The sequence below is a fragment of the Sapajus apella genome, unplaced genomic scaffold (assembly GCF_009761245.1).
Source record: "Sapajus apella isolate SASKATOON/1434 unplaced genomic scaffold, GSC_monkey_1.0 scaffold62, whole genome shotgun sequence".
In the NCBI taxonomy this organism is placed as follows: domain Eukaryota; kingdom Metazoa; phylum Chordata; class Mammalia; order Primates; family Cebidae; genus Sapajus; species Sapajus apella.
The window spans coordinates 1,414,281-1,436,468 of record NW_022437002.1 but is presented as its reverse complement, the minus strand read 5'-3'; the positions used below and the strand labels follow the sequence as shown (position 1 = coordinate 1,436,468).

The 22,188-nt window shown below is 52.8% G+C and overlaps 1 protein-coding gene across 1 annotated transcript in view; it reads right to left on the bottom strand.

Annotated features, from left to right (window-relative positions):
* PTPRU (protein tyrosine phosphatase receptor type U) overlaps positions 1 to 22,188 on the bottom strand; it is a 91,712-nt gene that overhangs the window by 5,160 nt on the left and 64,364 nt on the right. The window contains exons 16-26 of the mRNA XM_032247581.1: positions 17,829 to 18,019; positions 17,041 to 17,116; positions 16,469 to 16,545; positions 10,434 to 10,470; positions 9,659 to 9,756; positions 9,452 to 9,568; positions 8,592 to 8,746; positions 5,660 to 5,795; positions 5,011 to 5,160; positions 3,259 to 3,432; positions 753 to 893 (exon numbers count right to left, since the gene is read on the bottom strand). Of these exons, the coding sequence (XP_032103472.1) occupies positions 753 to 893; positions 3,259 to 3,432; positions 5,011 to 5,160; positions 5,660 to 5,795; positions 8,592 to 8,746; positions 9,452 to 9,568; positions 9,659 to 9,756; positions 10,434 to 10,470; positions 16,469 to 16,545; positions 17,041 to 17,116; positions 17,829 to 18,019 (1,352 nt within the window). The remainder of the gene's footprint in view (positions 1 to 752; positions 894 to 3,258; positions 3,433 to 5,010; positions 5,161 to 5,659; positions 5,796 to 8,591; positions 8,747 to 9,451; positions 9,569 to 9,658; positions 9,757 to 10,433; positions 10,471 to 16,468; positions 16,546 to 17,040; positions 17,117 to 17,828; positions 18,020 to 22,188) is intronic.

The following is a 22,188-nucleotide window of genomic DNA, read 5'->3' as shown; positions in this document are numbered from 1 at the left end:
TTGTACTCTACCTCGGAGGCCCCGGTGATGGGCACTTTAGTGGAGTGACTGAAGGAGCAGGAGCTCTGGAAAGAGGCAGCGAGGCTGAGGCGCAGCTCTGCCCGTCCCCAGCTATGTGGCCCTGGAGAAGGCCCTGCACCTCTTTGGGTCTGAATTTTCTCACTGAAGCCTTCACTCCAAGGTCATTATCGATTCTAAATAAGACCATGAGTGCAGAATAGTCCCTGGCTTAGCAAGGGGCCAGTAAAGAGCAGCTGTGGCCAAATGGCTCATGCCTGTAATCCCAGTACTTCGGGAGGCCGAGATGGGAGAATCACTTGAGGCCGGGTGTTCGAGACCAGCCCAGGCAACATGGTAAAACCTCACCTCTACTAAAAATAAAAATTAAAAAGTCAGCCAGGTGTGGTGATGCAGCCTGTAGCCCCAGCTACTCCAGAGGCTGAGGCAGAAGGATGGCTTGAGCCCAGGAGGTCGAGGCTACACACCTCAGTGAGTTGTGTGCGTGCCACTGCACTCCAGCCTGGGCAAACGAGCAAGACCTTGTCTCAGAAAAAGAAAAAGAGCAACTAGTGATCTCCCATCTGATGCCCTTGTTTTACAGATGAGGAAACTGAGGCTCTAGGAAGGTGTAGGACTCATCACACAGCAAAGAGATGGCAAAGCTAGGACCTAACTTGTGACTTTGGGGACCATGCCCTTGAACACAGAGGACCCGAGCAGCAGGCAGCCCCTCCGGCCAGCGGAGCCCTCACCCAGGCGGAGTTGGACTGGTTCAGCTGGTTAAGCATGACGATGGAGGTGCAGCCGTAGTCGTAGACCAGCCGCCAGAAGTCGGGTGTGGTGCTCTGCAGCGGGTGCAGGGTCACGATGAAGGCCGCGCTCCGCGTATAGCTCTGCAGGAAAACCGGGACTCAGCGGGGTCCTGTCCCCGGCCCCTGGCATGGGCTGAGCCTCTGCCCCAGGCAGACTTCCCACCCTGCCCACCCTGAATTGGACAGCTGTGCTCCACAAGACCAGGCTGCCTCCAGTGGCCCACTTCTGATGTTGGCGGGCACATGGAGGCCTGGGTTGACAGGCTGGGCCCAGGCCTCTGGGGACCAAGCCCATGACCTCCCAGAACTGAACAGCAAAAGCTTCCAAAGGTGTGGCAAGGAGAGCTTGGGCATGAGGCTGAGCTCAAGGCAGAGGCTGGCCGAGCTATCTCCCTGCCTCCGCACCTGGGCATCTGCTATTTTGGCTGCCTAGGCCAAATTTCCCAATGTCTATATGGCTCTCTCCCTCACTTCTTTCTGGCCTTTGCTTGTTACCTCCTCAAAGAAGCCCTCCTTTACCACCTACCACCTCATCAAAAATAGCCCCCCACACACCTAAATCCACATTAAACACTTCCACCTGGCTGTTTTTGTAGAAATTGTTCCCAATGATGACATTTCATTGTATATTTATTTCCTGACTACCCCACTCCACCTCCTAAAAGCAAAGTTCAGGAGAGCAGAGCTTCCAGGGTATGGTCTCTGCCCAGAACCCTGGAGGGGCTCAATAAATAATTTGAAAAAATCTCTAGATCCCTTCCAACTCCATAAATTAAGAATCTGGGGCCCCAACCCAGGCTCTCCAGGCAGTGACCGGCCCCGACGCTGCTCCCTGCTCCCTCGTCCTGCCAGGGGGGCCGGCACCAGGCCTCCTCACATCAGCGCTCTGGCGCGGAGGCTCCCCTGGCGGCCTGCCCTGCTTCACCCTGTGCCGTGCCCCCTCCCTTTCCTGAGCTCTTCTCCTGATCCCCACCCTCCTCCTGACCTAGGGCTGGCACAGGCTAGGTCTTTGTCTGACTTCTTCTGGCCTTGACCCTGGCTTGGGCCTGACCAAATCTTGATCTGCCCTTTGTAATCCTGCAAGGTGCAGTGCAGAGAAACAAGGAGTGCTCCCTACTCCCCCAGCAGTCCCTCTCCAGGACTCTCTGAAGGCTCATGATTGACAGCTCAAGACCAGGCCCAGCCAGACTCCAAAACTCAGGCCTGGGTGCCACAAGTTCAGGGCCTGCCTGAGAAATGGGGCCTCCTGGCTCCTGAGCCAACAGGACCCACATGACTCGGGTCAGGCATCAGAGGCATCAAGAACCTCAGGAGGGGACAGGGCTGTCCCAGAACTTCCCCACGTGACAGCCCACCCGTCAGGGCCAGGAAGCCCCAGCTCAGGACCCTCAGACAGTCTCCCTTCGAGGCCCCCAGTTACAGACGGGCACGCTAAGGCCAAGGAGGAGGCTGGGAGGGAGGGCACAGCTTCCTTAGTTCATCTTCCCAGTACTGCATGCCACCCCTCTAGGACCCCTGACCCCCCACAGGCCAGAAGTCCCCAGGTGAGCATGTGGGCACTCACGTGCCAGCCACCAGGCTGAGTGACCATGACTGACAACCCTCAGAAAGCATGCACTCAACTGCTCCTCCTCCCTGCCAGTAAAGGCCAGTCCCTGATGGGGAAGGGAGGCCCATGGTTGTATAGCTATATCGTGGAGGGGCAAAGGAGCAGCCCCCGCATTGGCCACATATCTCCAACTCCATCTGCAGTTTTATCTGTAACATCTGATCTCCACCCATGTGTCTCCTGCGTCTACATCTGAACTGGTTCCAGTGTGGGAAAGGAATAGGGATAATAATCCATGACCCTTCCCGCCTCAGACAGCAGCAACTCGCCATTTATCACGGGCCTAAAATGCCAACACGCATCCCCTGCACTGGTTGCAACACTCAGTAAAGGAGGCAGAGCCCCTGAGCTGGGAGCAGGGAAGGAGACTTCTAAATGGCTCCTGAGCCCTCAGAGGGCCCACGCTCACCCAGGGAAGAATGGGGCCAGAGATCACGGTCCTGGGCCTGGTCCTGGAGAAGATTGCAGCTCATTCTCCCAGGACAAGCTCCCCTGGCTCCAGACATCAGGTCTCAAGTTCCATCACCCTCAAGGTCTCCCCAGCAAAGCCCCCTGAATCACTCATCCTGCCCCAGGCTCTGCTGGGTCTGATCCTGGAGACAGCCCTGCCTGAACTCCACAACCCAGACCCCACTCAGGCAGAGTATGGGGGGAACTGGCTTGAATGCCCCGAATGGAAGATCCCTAGGGGTAGAAGGGTCACACATGGGCCTGTTCCCCAGAACAGGCAGAGAATCCCCCAACCAGAGCCCTCAGCTATGTTCCCTTGGCCCCTGGACCTTCCGTGATGCTGCCGGGAAGGGGAGCCCTAGAGCCCACTACAGCCCGAGCTCTCACATCAGTCAGGGCCGCATTAATGTAGTTGTTGGGGTCCCCGTCAGTGGAGATGAGGAAGGGCAGGCAGCGGTCGGGTGGCAGGACATCCATGCTGCGGTTCTTGTCGCGGTTCCGGGGCAGCAGGGCGATGCTGCACTCCTCCACGTCCAGCGGTGGGGTGACCGAGTTCAGCGTCTACAGGGAGCGAGGGTGGGGACGAAGTTACATCCAGGGCTTGCTGGGCCTCCTCAAATCCCCGTGAAGGAGGCTGGGTTGAGCTACTAACCCCATTTTACAGATGGAGAAACTGAGGTCCAGAGGGAAGGAGACAGGGCAGGGACCCAGACTCCCCGTCTCTAGGATATGGAGGGCCTGGACAGAGACCAGAGTCTACCTCCTTGCCGCCCACATAACCTCCGACAAGCTACTGCATCTCTCAGCCTCAGTTTCCTCAACTGCAAGATAGGGAAGTAATATGCCTACTTCGTGGGGCTGCTGGGTGGCCAAAGTGAGATCATGACAAGCACTGAGCTGAGCTGGGCACACATGGGCACAGTGAGGATCTTCACTAGCTCATCAGCACCTTCACTGAGGCAACCCTGAAACCCCACGCCCTCCACAAAGCAGACTCCAGACACCTGGAGATGGGGGTCACCTTCCTTGGTCATGGCCCTGTCTAAACAGGATGAAATCATAAGCAGTGGGCACTGAATCATGCCCGGATCTCCGGGGCATCTCCTCCGCCCGGTGCCTTCACACTTCACGTCCACACCAGGGGCTCTCTATTTCTTTCTCTTGTTCTTGGAAAAAACTCACAGGGAACCGCAGTCTTTCATGATCCCCAAAGCCTAACACCCTCCTCCGGGAATCACAGCCTGCACCTCCTGTGAGATCACCCTCTGCTGGCTCAGAAATGCCGGGTCCCCAGCATGTGCCATCCTGCTGAGCCGTTGCGGGAACCCTGGAGTGGAGAGGACTTCTGAGCTCTCTGCCCACCCAATGACGACTCTCAGGCTTCTCTGGAGAACCAGCCTTTTCCCATCTCAGCTGTGTAATATGGTGAGGCTGCTCCTGCCCCAGAGCCAGGGACAATCAGCGAGCTCCATCTCTCCGGCCTGTCACTGGTCCAGGGATGGGAACCTGAGAGTCTGATCTAGGACTTTTGGGGGGATGCCGGGAGCAGCAATTGCCTTTCTCAAAGTCACCAGACAATAGAGATGATGGGAGCCCAGCACTGCTGGGGGCCAGGCGCAGGCCTGAAAATGAAGCCAAAAACAGGAAAGCAGAACCCAGGGAGAGAGAAACCACGTGTTGCATCATCATCTGAGCCCCTGGATCCAGCCACAATTGAAGCTGCGCCATTCTCAGACTTTTCAATTACAAGAGCTGGATTTTTATCACTCACAACCCAAAGAATCCCAATGAATACAAACACTCCAAAGGACACATCAGCTCCTTTTCTTCTCTGAGTAACAAACTGACGCTCAGAGGGTACAGGGGCTTGTTCCAGGGTAATACTCACCCTCTTAACTAGGTCAGCCAGGATTTGAACCTGGGTTTATCTGACTTCAAAGCCTGGGCTCTTAACTGCTTTGGTGCACCCCCTCTCCCACTGTCCCAAAGTCCTTCCTAGTAGCTCAGCTCTGTCTCTCCAGCTGTGGTCTCAGGCTGGGCCTGCTTCTTGACCCTCAATGACTCCTGCAGTATTGAAGATGCCCCCAACAAATACACACACACACATACACACCCTATACACACACACTCGTCCCCCACCTGGAACTCTTCCCGTAGCTGGGAGGAATTACTCTGAGGATCAATGCGGATCATCTCCTTGTAAGTGGCCTTGAACTCACTGACAGGGATGGTGGTCTCCCCACATAGGCAGGCCTCCAGGATTGCATCGTGAATGAAGATGTACTGCTCCTGGAATAGGAGGCGAGACTATGAGGCCGAGGAGGGGCACAGAAGCTGCAAATCTATGGTGATGGGGCTAAAGCAAGCTCAAGGCTGAGGAAGGTGCTCCAAGGTGGAAGCCAACCATGTGTTACTACAGGCTGGACCAAACCTAATGAAACAACCTCCATGGACATGTGCCTTTATCTCCTATTGCATCCCTAGCCCCTATTAGAACCCTGTGAGGTGCTCTGAGAGGCGGGGGCAGCCACAGTCACACATCCAGTAAGGATGCAATATGCAATCCCAGGGACGTCAGCTACAGGACCCGTGGTCTGACCCCACCCAACAGAACACAGGGGAGCTGTCCGGGGTGACCCTAAGCGGATAGCAGCTGAAGGTCAGGGATGATCTGATGGAAGGGAAGAGCCTCAGGACACCCTTTGGACATGCCCCGCCGGCTCAGGGTTCCTTCATGAGAAACTCCAGTCCTAGAAGTAATGGTGGGGACAGGGCCAGGTTCCCGCACCTCAGTCTGGATCATGTTGACACGCCGGGAGCAGAGGGTCTTCACGCAGTTGTAAATGTCCACGACACCTTCACACTCTGCCATGTCCAGCATTACATCCAGGACGATGTAGCAACCTGTGCGGCCGGTGCCCGCGCTGGAGAAAGAGCAGCCCCGGGCCACGTCAGAGCCTTGGGGAGGAAGCCCGGGACTAAGGAGAAGAGAGAAGGGCACTGGCCATGTCTACACCATACAGGGGACAGGGACACAGAGATGACCTCCCCTCCCCCAGCAAGGAGCCAGGGTGCAGGCTGCTGGACAGACGCACTCTGGTGAAATGTGCTAGAGGACAGAGATGGGATGGGCCTCGGAGAAGCAGAGAAGGAGAAATGGTCGGGAGAATGCAGAGGTGATGCTGGCTCAACCTAGCAACTGAGGTTAGGGGAGAACAGGAATGAGGAGGCACCGAGCTTATCCAGGAATGTTCTTTCCACCTGGAAACTACCGAATCTCCTACACATCTTCCAAAAGCCCACACACACGCAAACATTCACAGACCCACTGGAGCATCCCTAACCCTTCCAGGATGATGTCATCATTTTGAGTTCCCAAAGCAATGTGGGCAGGTTTTTACTAAAACACTCCTCCCCGTCAGGCACAGCGGCTCACACCTGTAATCCCAGCACTCTGGGAGGCCGAGGTGGGTAGATCACTTGAGGTCAGGAGTTCAAAACCAACCTGGCCAACATGGTAAAACCTTGTCTCTACCAAAAAATACAAAAATTAGCCAGGTGTGGTGGCACATGCCTGTAGTCCCAGCTACTCAGGAGGCTGAGGCAGGATAACCGCTTGAATCCAGGAGGGGGAAGCTGCAGTGAGCCGAGATCACACCACTGCACTCCAGCCTGAGTGACAGAACAAGATCCTGTCTCAAAAAAAGAAAAAGTAATTAATTAAACACTCCTCCCACTACATGGTCATTGTTTATGTGGCTGCCTCCCCAACTTGACTGGGGGCAAGTCAGGATCCTTGTCCTCGCACAAAGTTGTGCAGAGCTGAGCGGGAAGGAGAGCAGACAAAGATAACAGCGAGATTTCAGGTTTGACAATGGTGGCATCCACGTGCTGGCGAGGACATATAGCAACTGAATAGCCCATATATACCCCTGGTGGGACTTAACTTAGCACAACCCCCTTGGAAAACTGTTCAGCAATATCTCCTAAAGCTGAACGTTCACACAGATAGCAGTTCTACTCCTACGTACATACCACACAGAAATAAATACATTTCTTGGCCAAAAGACATACGATCGAATATCCTTAGCAGCATTACTCATAATAGCTCAAGACTGGAAATAACCCAAATGCCTATCAAGGCAGAATGGACAAATACATTGTCATTTATTCACTCGATGGAATATGATCCACTGTGGATGAGCCTTACAAGCCTAAGGCTGAGGGACAGAAGACAGACAGCAAAGAGCACATGCTGTATGATTCTATTTATAACAAGTCCAAAAACATGGGGAACTGACTGTGGTTTAGGTCAGGAGTGATTTCTCTAAGAGTGGGGATGAGGCAATTCATACCAGAAATGGCCTCAAGGGGGCTTCTGGGAACCATTCAAGTTCTGTTTACTTCATTACTTAAATTTTTTAATACATCCTGACCAACATGGTAAAACCCGGTATCAACTAAAAAAAACACAAATATTAGCTGGGTCATGGTGGCGCGCACCTGTAGTCCCAGCTACTCAGGAGGCTGAGGCAGAAGAATCACTTGAAGCCGGGAGGCAAGATCGCACCACTGCACTCCAACCTGGCAACAGAGCAAACTTGCTCTCAAAAAAAATTTTTTTTTAGAGGCAGAGTCTCGCTCTGTTGCCCACATTGGAGTACAGTGTTACGGTCACAGTTTACTGTAACCTGGAACTCCCACCCTCAAACAAACCTCCTGCCTCGGCCTCACAGGTAGCTGGGACTACAGGCTTGTGCCACCACGCCACCACTAATATTTTTATTTTTGTAGAGATGAGATCTCACTCTATTGCCCAGGCTGGTCTCAAACTGCTGGCCTCAAATGATCCTCCCACCTTGGCTTCCCAAAGTGCTGAGATTACAGGCGTGAGCCACTGTGCCCAGCCAATGTTCTGTTTCTTAATCTGAGCTCAGTTTACGAAAATTCATATTTATAAACATATTTCTGCACTTTAAGTGTATTATAGATCAATAAAGTTTTGTTTTTAAAAGATGGCATCTTAAAGAGGCCTAAAGAAATCAAAGAGAAGCTGGTTTAGGTGGCAGGGCACGGAGAACGACTCTGCCATGCGGCATTTGGGGAGCTGGTAAAAACACAGCAGAGGAACCACGATGAGACACAGAGGCCATGGACAAAACTTCCGAGTCTGGAGTTTTGGCTCTGCAGGAGGAGACAGAGGGCAGGCCAGGACAGGGTGCTGGATCCCCACTTAAGAAGCAAGAGAAAGATATGGGGCCAGGGAGGAGGTGGAGAGAGGAAGGGCACCTGGGGTCACAGGAGCCAGTCGGGATCCCTAAAAGGTGTGAAGACTGGGGGATGGGCGAGGCCCACTGGGTTTGGTGGAGGGAAGCGAAGTCCTTCCCAGCCCCAGGCCAGGCCTAGCTTGTTTCATGAAAGCAGGCAGAACTCAATCGTGCCTGGTGCCTCACCAGCCCCCAGGCCCCACCCTATCTCCAGTGCCTCTCAGCACCTGGATCAAGGGGCTTTACAGGTCGTGTAGGGTACATGAGGTACGAGCCTCAGAGCCAAAGCTCACAGGGGATAGGGCCTTTGGGGGACGTTCCCTCCTGTACTCTGTCTCTAAGCAGGAGAGCTCAGGCCTGCTCCCCGCTACAGATCCGGAACCAACCTGACCCCAAGTCCAACCTCCCAGGGAGAAGGGCCCCTCTTGTCCTTGGGATCCCTGCTGACCCCACCTGCAGTGGATGACAACGGGCCCGGCATCAGGTGGGGTGGAGGCCTTCACACGCCGGATAAAAGCCAGCAGCCCCGTGGCATGGTAGGGGACGCCATGCTCTGGCCACGCTGTGAAGTGGAACTGGCGGACCTCATGCCGGGCAGAATAGCCTCTCTGGAGAGACAATGGGAGCAACAGTCAGAGTCACTGGCAGCATCTGTTAGACACTTGCTGTGTGCCAGGCACAGCTCATTCCAGTGATCAATGTATTAATGAAGTAGGTATTAATGTCCTATGGTACAAACGAGAACATTAAGGTTCAAAGAGAAGAAACCACTTTCCCGAGGTTAGAGAAACAGACAGTGGTCTGCCTGATGCCTAAACCTGAGCTACGAAATACTCACCTCCGCCACCAGGCTGTTGTGTAAAAAACCATCTTTCCTCTGAGGACTTTACAGAGCAGATCAAATGGGATTGTGCACAGGACTCACGGGCCAGCCACTCACAATGCGGCGTCTCCTGCCTGGCATAAGCCCTCTGAACCTCACTTTCCTTATCTGGGCTAGCGGTAAACACCCAATCCCACAGAGCTCTCCAGGACTGAAACAGTACGTGTAACAGGCTCAGCACAGAGTGGCAGCCAGCACTTGCAGACACCATCATCCCCTTCATTGCCTCGGCTTCCTCTTAACGGGGACCAGAGAAGGCAGTTACCTTCCTGCCCTTCCACACTGCTCCCAGCAAACAGTGACCAAGTAGCTTCCTTGCTGGGATGGGCAGTGGCGCACTCCTCACCCTCCTGCTCCCAGGGTTGGGGGAAGTGGGAGTGGGCTCTAATCCCCGCCCAGGCACCCTCTGCCAGGCGGCGGGGAGACTCACCCGCTCCAGGGCAAAAGTGCGCACGACATACTCAGCCAGGGTCTCCGTCTTCACCAGCGTGATCTTGATGTCCCCATAGGTGTCTGAGTCCTCTGGCCAATACCGTGAGCACTTCACCTGGAGGCCCCACCAGATGGGACTCAGTGGGCTCTTCACTGCCCCCCTTGGCCTGCCATGTGCCCCAGCTCACCCCATAGCCCGGCTTACCCTGCCCACCTCGACCAGCTTAGTGATCATGACGATGCTGGAACAGTGCTCCTGCCACACCATGCGCCAGAAGTCATAGACCATCTCGGGCTTCGGCCCTGAGGGTGCAGAGGGTGCCTGTCCCTGAGACAAGCTCTCCACCCCAGGCCAACACATCTAGCACCGTCCAACACCACGGCCCAGGCCAGGAGACCTCCTGAGCCCCAGCGGGGGCTTCATGCCACCCACAACGCCCAGCTTGCAGCTGACGCACACCTGTAGGGCCCTGAGGCGGGATCCCATCAGGAGAGGGCCTGGCTAAAGAGCCCGGTCACGCTGACTGGGATCCAGGAGGAGGGCCAGACGCTTGGGCAATAGCATAAGTGTCCAGGACAGATGGACAGACAGACAGTCACAGAAAGAAATGCAGCCAGAAGAACCCAGGCAGCCACCAGACCAAGAGGCCCAACCCACACCATGAGGTCTGAGCCCAGCCAGCCCTTCTGCATGCACCACTTTGGAGACAGGCAGGTGGACCAGGAACCGCAGGTGGACTAGGAACCGCAGGTGGACTGAGCACATCAGAGAGACACAGACACAAACAGGGCATAAAGGCAGTCGGCCAGGTTCCAAGAGGCCCAGCAGAACAGGGAGCAGACAAACAGGAAGCCAGAATGTGCAAGGGGACATTCAGGAAGCCAGGCGGATCAGCAGGGGAGGCAGAAAGGCAGGCTGAGGGCATTCCAGCATGCCAGGGGCACACAGGAAGGTGCATGTGGGCAGAGGTGGCAGGTACCTTGAGTGGCTATGAAGTGGTTTGACCTGTGGTAACCCTGGAACAGGAGGATAGGACGAGGTTAGACCCCAGGGAGCAGCCCTCACTCCCTCACACTCCTCTCTCCTCCCCTCTCGGCAGCAGACCCCCCACCCCACCAGGGAACTGATCCCCTCACATCCCTAGGACATCCTAACCAGGGGGGCCTTGCCCCCCCAGTCTCCAGGAAGGTGGAGAAGTGCAGCTGGGGCAGCAGAGTCACGGGCTGAATCCAACCTGGCTGTGCAACCCCAAGGAGGACATGACTCCTTTGTGGGCCTACAGGGACCCCCAGCCCTGAAGTGGAAAGAGGCATCCGCTTTCAGCCAGGCTGCTGCTGGGAGACAGAGTCCCAGATGGCCCTGCCCTGTTCCCAGGGTTCCAGAAGCTCTAATGAACCCGGCTCCCAAATGTGGGGTAACCAGAGCCTGTCAGTTATCCTAGCCCCACTTGGGATAACCAGAAAGGACAGTACCCCCCGACTCCTCAGTCACTCAGGGCGTGGAGGGCCTAGATGAGGGCTTCAGGATAGAAACGTATGGACACAGGCACTGCTCATGGCCCTTGGATAACATTTTAAACCCGTAAAATCAGTAATAATGACCCTGTTACAGTCACATACTGTGCTAAGCACTTTCCCTGTACCACCTCCCATAAGAGAGAGGCCAAGAGCTACTTCACCCTCCATCCCCAGAGCCCCCAAGCTGAGGAGAGAAACCCGCCGCCCCCACAAGCCACCCCAGGGCCACAGCCACCCAGGAGGTCCTGCCACAAGGCCTCATCTTTCTGAGCACAAGAATTCACCAGATACCCAGGGCACCAAAGCAGGCAATGCAGAAAGGGGAATCAGTACTGCAGGGCTGGCGCCCAGAAAACTAGCCCAGCCTCCTGCCTCAAGTTGACACCTTCCACATGGCTCCCAACCACTCTGCCGGTCCCATGAACTTCCCAGGCCCGAGGAGCCCAGGGGTCAGACTGCCAAGGTTCAAATCTCAGCTCTACCTCTCACTAGTTGTGTGCCATTGAGCAAAAGCCCCTTCATTTCTCTATGCCTCCATTTTCATGTCTATAAAATGGAGCCATTACAGCATTTACCTCTGAGGGCTGCTGTGAGGAGCAAATAAAGTAATACACTAAATGTCTGCCGCTGTGTCTAGTACAAAATGAGTGCTTAATCAGTAAGAGCCACTAGTACTACTACTTCTACTGTTTTAAAGCTGAAACAGTATCCTTGAAGATACAAATGGATCAAGTGGACCAAATGGAAGTCAAGAACTGCTGGGGCAGAAGGTGACTATGAAGAATCTGAGTCTCGGAGTTGAATGGACCTGGGTCTCTGCCGCGTAGTCGCTGTGTAACTGAGCCCTAAGAGGGTGCTTCTCAGTCTTTCTTGAGCACATACATCTCTGGGGATCTTGTTAAAAGGCAGATTCAGATTCAAAGGTCTGGGGTGGGGCTGTGCTTATGCATCACCAGCCCCCACGTGGTGTCCATCTTGCCGGCCCCCTCTCAGTCTCTCTAAGCCTTGTTCTCCTCTGCAATATGAGGATAAGAGCAAGACGAACACTCAGAGATTCTGTTGGGCACCTGCTCACTGTTCCCAGGAAAACCAAAGTGACTTATGATGAAAAGCCTTCCAGCAACTCTCAGCCCTCTCCACTGGAACTTCTCCAGGTCTAGCCCAATTCCCTCCAGCTGTCGCTCCAAGCCACTGTCTCCACTGCAGCCTGGACCTCCAGTGCTCAAGCAGTCCTCCCACCTCAGCCTCACAAGTAGCTGGGACTACAGGCACAGGTCACCACACCCAACTAATATTTTTTTTTCTTTTGTAGAAATGAGGGTCTCACTATGTTACCCAGGCTGGTCTAACTCCTGGACTCAAGCAATCCTCCTGCCTCAGCCTCCCAAAGTACTGAATTATAGGCATGAGTGGCTGCCAAGAAACATATTTTTTAAAGGAAAAAGGAGACAAAATGGAAAAGCACCCACAGAGTAGCAAATAATCGCATCGGTCATTAAATATTATGAAAATAGTATATACATATTAAAAATCCCAGGCAGGCGCAATGGCTCATGCCTGTAATCCCAGCACTTTGGGACGCGGAGGTGGGCGGATCACAAAGTCAAGAGATGAAGACAATCCTGGCCAACATGATGAAACCCCGTCTCTAATAAAAATACAAAAATTAGCCGGGCATGGTGGCGCACATCTGTAGACCCAGCTACTCAGGAGGCTGAGGCAGGAAAATTGCTTGAACCCAGAGGCAAAGGTTGCAGTGAGCCAAGAGTGCGCCACTGCACTCCAGCCTGCTCACTGTTCCCACGAAAATGACCAAAACATAGTCAAAACTCTGGTGATAGAGTGGGACTCCATCTCAAATGGTAAAAATTAAAATTAAAAATAAATAGAAATCCCAGCCTAGGCAACATAGTGAGACCCCCCCACCTCTCTTTCTCTCTCTGTCTCTCAATCTCTCTCTCTCTTTTTTTTTTTTTTTTTTTTGATACAGGAACTGGCTCTGTTGCTCAGTCTGGAGAGCAATGGTATGACCTCGGCTCACTACAACTTCCACCTCCTGGGCTTAAGTGATCTTCCCACTTCAGCCTCCCAGTAACTGAGACTACAGGCATGAGCCACCACACCCAGTTAATTTTTACATTTTTCTGTAGAGACGGTCTCACTATGTTGCCCATACTGGTCTCGAACTCCTGGACTAAAGCAATCTGCCTGCCTTGCCCTCCCAAAGCGCTGAGAAGACCCCATCTCTTTAAAAAAAAAAAAAAGGGGGGGGTGGAAATTAGCTGGGTATGGCAGCACATGCCTGTAGTCCCAGCTACTCAGGAGTCTAAAGAGGGAGGATCGCTTGTGCACAGGAGTTCATGGCTGCAGTGAGCCATGATCGCACTTCTGCACTCCAGCCTGGGTGACAGGGCAAGACCCTGTCTCAAAAAAAAAAAAGAAAAAAGAAAGAAAACCAGAGAATAGCTAGATGAATTGGGGTAGTTTTTTTAATTTTAAAAAGCTAAAAGATGGTCGGGCTCAGTGGCTCATGCCTGTAATCCCAACACTTTGGGAGGCCAAGGCGGTTGGATCACCTGAGGTCGGAAGTTTGAGAATGGCTTGACTAACATGGTGAACCCCGTGTCTACTAAAAATACAAAAATCAGCCAGGCATGGTGGCGCATGCCGGTAATCCCAGCTGCTCAGGAGGCTGAGGCAGGGGAATCACTTGAACCCCGGAGGCGGAGGCTGCAGTGAGCCGAGATCATGCCACTGTTCTCTAGCCTGGGCAACAAGAGGAAAACTCAGTCTCAAAGAGAAAAAAAGGCTAAAAGATGGCATAATTTTAAAAAACAGAACATCCAAACTGCTCCCACCAAAAAACATTCAAATTAATGCTAAATTGAGGGTAAAATGGTTGGGGCTGAGTTTCAGTCAAACTGATCGCAAAGGTATTTGGACCCTAGGGAAAGTAGTTTTAGGGGGCTGACCTGGGGCTGTCCAAGATCTTGACCCTTAAGCAGCAGAAACAGGGCCCTCCAGGGCAACTTCCCCTGTACCCCCCAAAGGGTCCTATAGAAGGTGCAGCTATGGAGGACTCATTGGAAATGGCAGGGCCAGGGAAGGAGGGTGACAGACAGTGGTGACCAGTGAAAAATGGGGCAGGGGAAGCACCCCCAACACTGTTGCCTCTGCTCAAGGCAGCGGAGGATGGGAGGGAACTGCTTACAATAGGAACACTCTCCAATCTTCAGCCCTGGGAGGCCCCTGGCCAGGCTCTGAAATGGATAGTTGGTGCTGGGCACACAAGTAGAAAGGAAGGACAGAGACAAGAGAGAGAGACAGCCAGAGACTATGAGACAGTCTGAGATACAGCCAGTCAGACAGACAGGAGGCAGAGGGAGAGAAGGAGGAGGAGAGGGAGGAGGAGGAGGTAGTGGAGGAGTAGGAGGTGGGGAGAGAGATACTTACTTCTCGGTTTATCCGAATCTTAATGATTCCAGTGAGGGAACAGTACAAAGCAAAAGAGACAGATATTAGGCCAGAGGCAGATGGAAGTGGACGGAGCCCAGGAGTGGCCAGAATGGGTGATGCGAGCAGGGCAGGCAGAGCAGAGACGGGCAGGCCAAGCCGGCCTGAGCCAGAGTGGGGAGTGGCATGTCCCTGCCAGGGCCCAAGAGAAGCCAACTGGGACCTTGGCAAGACTAAGGAGAGGCCCATTGTCACCAAAGCTGCCCATGTCTGTAAGGCTGGGCCTGGCCCTGACTCCAGCCAAGGGACAGGATGGGTGGGGGAGGCAGCAAGGGATTCTGGGAAGCATGGCGTGGCACATCTGGCCTCAGGAGGAGGAGAAAAAGAGGGAGAGTAGAGGCCAACTCCAGAGGCCCTGACTACCTCGGTTCCAGACCTGCGCCTTGCTCCACCTGACCCCCAGGCCTTTGCTTAGGCAGCACCCCCCCAGGACACCCTTCCCTCTCCTCTCCAGCCACCTAGAGCCAGCTCCAGGCCTGCTTCTTCCACGAAGCCCTCTGTAGCAGCCCCGGCTCTGCCACTAGCCTGCTGTGTAACACTCAAGCTGTGTGACCTCTCTTCTGGCCTGCGCTTCCTCATCTAATCTGAAGTTGTTATTATTATTATTATTATTATTATTATTATTATTTTTAGATGGAGGCTTATTCTGTCGCCCAGGCTGGAGTGCAGTGGCCCGATCACTGCTCACTGCAACCTCCGCCTCCCGGGTTCAAGCGATTCTTCCACCTCAGCCTCCCGAATAGCTGGGATTACAGGCGCGCGCCACCACACCTGGTTAATTTTTATATTTTTAGTAGAGACAGGGTTTCACCATGTTGGCCAGGCTGTTCTTGAACTCCAGACCTCATGATCTACCCTCCTCAGCCTCCCAAAGCGCTGGGATGACAGGCGTGAGCCACCGCACCCGGCCAGCTAACTGAAGTCATTTTGATGTGTAGACATGTCTGTCTCACCCACTTGAATGGATACATTCAAGGAAAGCAGAGGCCACGACTGTCTTGTTCACATCTCTACCCCTGGTGCCCAGCACAATGTGTGGCACAAAGGAAGTGTTCAAAATATATTTCGTACATGATTAAATGATGCTCTCCCAAACTTGGTTTGCTGTAGGGACTGGAGGCCCTGCCCCGTCTCACCCCTCCTCCATACCTAGGGAGTAGACTCATCACCTCTCCTTGACGCCCAAGCCTAGGCCTCCCGGCTGCCTGCGCTATCTCTGCCCGCACGCCCCGCCCACCATCCAACTCCTGCTGCTGCTGCAGGTGGCAGGACAGCCTCACAGTTAGTAGCAAAGGCTTTCAAGACACGGACAGGCTGAGATTTGAGTCCTTTCTTTACCATTCACTAGCTGTGCAACCTGGGACAAGTAGCTTTGCGTCTCTGAGCTCAGGTTTCCTCACCTCTAAAGTGAGGTCATGGTGCTAACTGCCTCGGAGGGTGGGTGGAGGGATTACAGAAAAGGACATCTTGGGTATAAAGTGCTTAGCACAGTGCTTGGCACCCAGTATGTGCTAGATAAATGTGCGTTGTTATTCTTAACGGACCACTCTGATCATGGTCAAAACACTTTAACGACTCCCCGGTGCCCCTAGGAAAAAGCCCCCACTGCTGAGCCTGCCATTTGCAGCCTTCACAATCCAGCCCCTGCCTACCTCTTCAGCCTCACGGTGCACAGTGAGAATCCCGCCCTCCATGCCTCCCGCCTTCCTCGCCTCTCGGCCTGGCTGCCTGCCTCTTCCCTTCACTCTGCTTCCCTAAAGCACCTCATCTCTCAGGCCAACTCCAGCCTACAGGAAGCCTTCCAGAAGCTGCTGCCCACTGTCCTCCCTGCTCTGAGCTCCCTGGCACTGACTGCAGAGATGGGGGCACTCTGAACTCAACCATTTGAATCCCCATTTATCCCGATAGGTTTCTGCCCTGCCTGGATAGTAAGCCTGGAGTGGGCAGGGCCAGGTCTGCAGAAATGACAGGGCAAGGCACTCACATCTATGTAGTTGGCATTAATGTAGTCAGCGTTGGGGTCTCCCAGCATCGGGTGCAGTTTCACTCGGTGCCTATCATCTGTAAACACAAAGCAGGTACGCAGGGGCTGAACTGGGGAGCCCAGAGCTGGGCAGTCAGGGGGGGATTCCTGGAGGCCAGGGATGGGGCACAGGCAGGGCAGCCAGGGAACCTAGAGCCTCAGGGCTTACCAGTAGGCTCTGAGCACCATGGGAGACAGGGCATGCCAGGGGTAGAGTCTGGGCTGTGGAGTCAAGCAGGCCCAAGGGTGTATGCTGCTCAGGCAATTACTAGCTCTGAGACCTTGAGCAGGAATCTTAACCTCCCAAGCCTCAGTTTCCTTATCTGTAAAATGGGGATTATAGTATTTCCCACTTCAGAGGGGAATTAAGGGGAACAAATGAAAAAAGCACAGGGCGTGGCGTGCACCCTCAATAAAGGTGGCCAATGCTGCTATCATCTCTGCGGCTTCCCTAGCTCACCCTGGCTGTGCCTCCCTCTCCTGATGCCCTTCCGCCCACTGCCCTGGACCCCAGGCCCTTCCCTAGGACTCACAGGCAGGCATTGGCTCCTGGCGGCTGCCCTTGAGCTTGTCTTTCTTCTTTGTGGCGTCCCAGCCTTCAAAGAAGCTCTACCAGAAGGGAAAGTGGTGGTCAGTGGGGAAGAGGGGCCCGCAATCATAGGGCCCTTTCCCCTCAATGGGGATGATGTAGGTAGGATGGGGGTGGAACCATAAGGGCAAGGTTCAAGCTGAACTTCGGCCTGAGATAAAGTCATTGTGTCACTGTGTGTCCAGGGACCACGGTTAAAACCAAGGCGCGTTGAGGGAAGGGAAATGAGAAAAGGGGAAAAGAGGGTCAGGGTTCAAAGACATTTTAGAATAAGGGTCAGGCTTAGAATAAGGGTTAGAAAGAAGGTAAAGGTGGGGGTCAGATTTAGATTAGGATACAGGCAGTGTCAGAGTCCAGACAGAGGTGGGATGATACACAGGGTTCAAATGGAGCTTAGCATGACATCAGTGCCAGGCTGGGGTTAGGTCAAGGTCAGTGTCGGTGGGCAGGTTCAGATTAGGGACAGAATAAGGATCCTGATCACGATCCACACAGAGAGGGAGACAAGATTCAAGGTCAGATTTCAAACCAGGGTTAGCGTGAGAATGAAAAACTGTATCAGTCTGAAATCAGGATGAGAGTCAGAGTCAAGGTGAAAAAGGTTGAGTTAGAAACTGTCAGAGCAAAGGTCCAACCAGGGCTAGGCTGAGGGTGGCAAGGGTCAGAGTCTGCAGAGAGTGGGAGCCAGGTTAGGACTCCGCATGGGTCCTGCTGGCCGGGGCCAGCATGCACCTCATACTCCTGCTTGAAGCCGTAGCCCTCAGCTGTCTTCATCTGGTTGATGTGCTGCAGAAGGTCTGCCACACGCACCGCGGGGTGCAGCTGCCCCGTGTGGTATGGGGAGCCCTTCCGGCCACAGGGACGCCTCGGGGAGCCCCCCAGGAGGCTGCTGGCCTCAGTGACCCCACCGCTGCGCTGGTCTCCTGCAGTAAGAGAAAGACAAAGGGGTTCCTGACACACATCCCCCAGCCTGGGGAGCCCCAGAGAGACTCAAGGCCTAGGGGGGCAGGGAGGCACAGCCAATGCCAAGGACGGCTGGTTTGCTGACTGGAGCCAAGCACCTGTGTGGCCCCAGGCACGTCCCCTCCCTCTGAATCTGGGTTCCACCTGTAGAATGCAGGTCAGATCAGGTGGCCTCCGAGGGCCCTTGCAGCCCTGCCAGACTATGATTCCATTATCTCCTCACTCCACCCCGTGAGGCTTCACGGCACAGCCTGCAGAAGGCAGCACTCCACAGAGCCCATGACAGCCCCTTCTTCCTCTCGGTCTTCCAGAGAACAATCTGGAACACTGGCAACTCCCAGCAATTACCCCCATTCAAAGACAAGCAAATCGGAAATTAGCAGCTGCTGCCAACCCCTCTGCAGGTTAACACCAGGCACCCGAATGGGAGCCTTTCTTCTGCGCAGGCAGCTCCACTGTCAGCCCGTGCAGGGCCACAGCCACGGGGGAGCGGGTGGAGGTGTGCACAGTGGCCCCACACCTGGGGAAACCATCCTCCCCCCAACCCCCGGGACCACCCTGTCCCCAGCTGTTCTGCTCAGCATTCCCAAGGACGTCCCACTCTGGTCCTGGAGATCAGGTCCTGGGACCGAGAAGCAGCCACACCTGCCTTGGAACACGCGCTCCCATTCACTTGCTTAATAGCTATGCATCGCTTAACAACAGGGATGTGTTCTGAAAAATGCATCATTAGGTGATTTGGTCTTTGTGCGAACACCATAGTGTATTTACAAACCCAGATGCCTACTCCATGGATCTGGGCTATATGGTATAGCACATTGCTCTGAGCCTACAAACCTGTACCGAATACTATAGGCAATTATAACACAATGGTAAGTATTTCTGTATCTAATCGCAGAAAATGCACAGTAAAAATACGCTATAAAATATAATAAATGGGCCGGGCTCAGTGGCTCAGCCTGTAATCCCAGCACTTTGGGAGGCTGAGGCGGGTGAATAACAAGGTCAGGAGTTTGAAACCAGCCTGGCAAACATGGTGAAACCCCATCTCTACTAAAAATACAAAAAATTAGCTGGGTGTGGTGGCGGGCACCTGTAATCCCAGCTACTTGGGAGGCTGAGGCAGGAGAACCGCTTGAACCCAGGAGGCAGAGTTTGCAGTGAGCCGAGATCATGCCACGGCACTCCAGCCCAGGTGACAGTGCGAGACTCTGTCCAAAAAAAATAATAATAAAACATAATAAATGGTATACCTGTATAAGGCATTTACCATGAATGGAGCTGGCAGGACTGGAAGCTGCTCTGGGTGAGTCAGTGAGTGACTGGTGAGTGAATCTGAAGGCCTAGGACATTACTGTACACTACCGTGGACTTTATAAACACTGTATGCTTAAGCTACAATACATTTATTTAAAAATATTTTTCTTTCTTCAAAAATACATTAACCTTAGCTTACTGAAATTTTTTCATTTGCATTTTTTGACTTTTGTAATAACACAGCTTAATATAAATGCACATAGTACAGCCATACAAAAATGTTTTTTATCCTTATTCTATGTACTTTTTTCTGTTTTAAAATCTTTTTGTTAAAAATGAAGACACAAACACACACATCAGCCTAGGCTTGCACAGGGTCAGGATCACTGGCATCACTGTCTTCTAGCTCCACATCTTGTCCCACTGGAAGGTCCTTAGGGACAACAGCACACACGTAGCTGTCATCCCCTATGAAAACAGTGCCTTCTTCTGGGACACTTCTTGAAGGACCTGCCAGAGGCCGTTTTACAGTTAACTTTTTTTTAAATATGTACACACTAAAATAACGATTAAAAGTATAGTATATTAAATACATAAACCAGTAACACAGTCGTTATTAACTATTATGTACTGCACATATTTGTATGTGCTAGACTTTTTTACAACTGGCAGTACAGTAGGTTTACTCCAGCATCACCACAAACAAGTGAGTAATGCATGGCATGATGACATTATGACGACTACAATGTCACTAGGTGATAAGAGTTTTTCAGCTCTGTTGTAATCTTATGGGACCACATGGTGTATGTGGCCCACTGTTGACCAAAACTTCATTGTATGGTGCATGCCTGTACTCACGTCCCTCCTCCAGTCCTGGGTGAGGCTGCAAGGGGCTTATTCAAGTCCAGCCCTCCCCATATTTTCGAGCTAATCTCTGCTTAGACTAAGCTGGCAGGGACCAGTGGGGGAGAGTTAGTGGGGCCTAGACACCTGCCCCTCCTCCCTGTGCCTTCTCCCTCCAAAACCCCTCCTACCCTACTTTTCTTGCCTGATGAACTAATACTTATCCTTCAACTCTCAGCTGAAATGCCCCTCCCTGTGAGAAGCCTCTCCGGTGCGCAGCCTAGAATTCCTACTCAACGACTAACTGGCAGAATGAAGGCAGGATCATCAGGAGACCCCCTGATGAGCTCAACTTCCCCAAACTCCAACCAGGTCATGGAGGCTGCCCCATTGTACCTGCGTTCCACCTTCCTGTGCCATGGTTTGAAGACGGACTCATCTCATTTGTTTCTCTGCTCTCAGGAACCACAGTCCTGAGCTCCCTATAGTTCAGTGTCTGAAAGCAATTGATTCCTATACTTCAGCTGGATTTCTGGTTGCTTACAGCTAGAAGGCAAGTCAAGTACCAGTTATGCCATTGTGGTGGGATGCCCAAACCCTTAATTTCAACAAATGGGGAAACTGAGGTCCAAAGAAAACAGACTGGCCTAATATAGTGGTTGCCAAAGTGTTTCAGAAAATAGTAGGTATGCAAGATGATTAAGTGGTATTCCATTAAGAAGAAGAGAAAGAGGCAGGACATGGTGGCTCACGCCTATAATCCCAGCACTTTGGGAGGCCGAGATGGGCGGATCACAAGGTCAGGAGTTCGAGACCAGCCTGACCAACATGGCAAAACCCCATCTCTACTAAAAGTACAAAAATTAGCCAGGTATGGTGGCATGCACCTGTAATCCCAACTACTCAGGAGGCTGAGGCAGGAGAATCACTTGAACCCGGGAGGTGGAGGGCTGCAGTGAGCCAGGGTTGCACTGCTGCACTCCAGCCTAGGTGACAGAGCAAGACTCTGTCTCAAAAAAAAAAAAAAAAAAAAGAAGAGGAAGAGGAATTCTGTGTTTTAAAGGAGTCTGCAAAATTCTGGTTTAAACAAAAAAAAATAAACAGGTTTCTTCCCCGTAGGACCTCTCGGGGCCTTCAGTATGTTTGTGTGCATTTTGAATCTTCAAGAGATGAGTGGAAACAGCAATGTTTCATAAACACCTTTCGCCATGGAAGGCTTTTCTTGCTTGTTTCATGAAACATCCTCAGGGGAACACAGTGTCATGTAGAGATTGAGATGGGCTCTGGAGTCAGACTCCAGATCAATTCCCAGCTCTGTATGTGACCATGGGGATGTTACTTGCTCTCTCCAAACTTCCATTTTTACATGTCAAGTGAAGAAAAAATGGTTACTGTCCAATCTAATTATGTAAATAAATATGAAATATAATAATGTATATAAAGTACCCAGCCCAGTGCCTGGCACACAGCGAACACCCACAAGGGCAGCTGTTGACATTACTAGTCATTTCCAGGAAAGGGAGAGTGCCAGAAAGCCAGGGCAGCTGGTTGACAAGAGTCTTGGTCCTTCTCTGCTATAAGATCTTGGGTCCAGGACCTGAAAGGCAGCTTGAAAAGATGATTCCCAGGAGCATCCACAGCACACACACAAGACAAGTGCAAAAGTTCAGGAAGAGGGACTTCTGTTGGCTCAAAGAACTCAGAGAAGAAACTGGTGAGATGGAGAAGCCCTCATGCTCTTTGCGGAAAGTGGGCCAACAGCTCCACAGAGAGCTCTCCAGGCAGAGAAAAGAGCAAATGAGGGTGGTAGAGAATCAAAGTCTTCATCCCAGGGATCCTGAAGGGCTGGCACAGCCTCACAAGGAGCCTGCAATCAGCACACAGTGGCTGAGGACAAGCAAAAAGTCCCACCTGAAAAGCCAGAGCCACATCTGGGCAACTGAGAGCTGAGCCTAAGATGTTCTACAAATAAGACCACCAGGTAGGCTGGGCATGGTGTCTCATGCCTGTAATCCCAGCACTTCGGGTG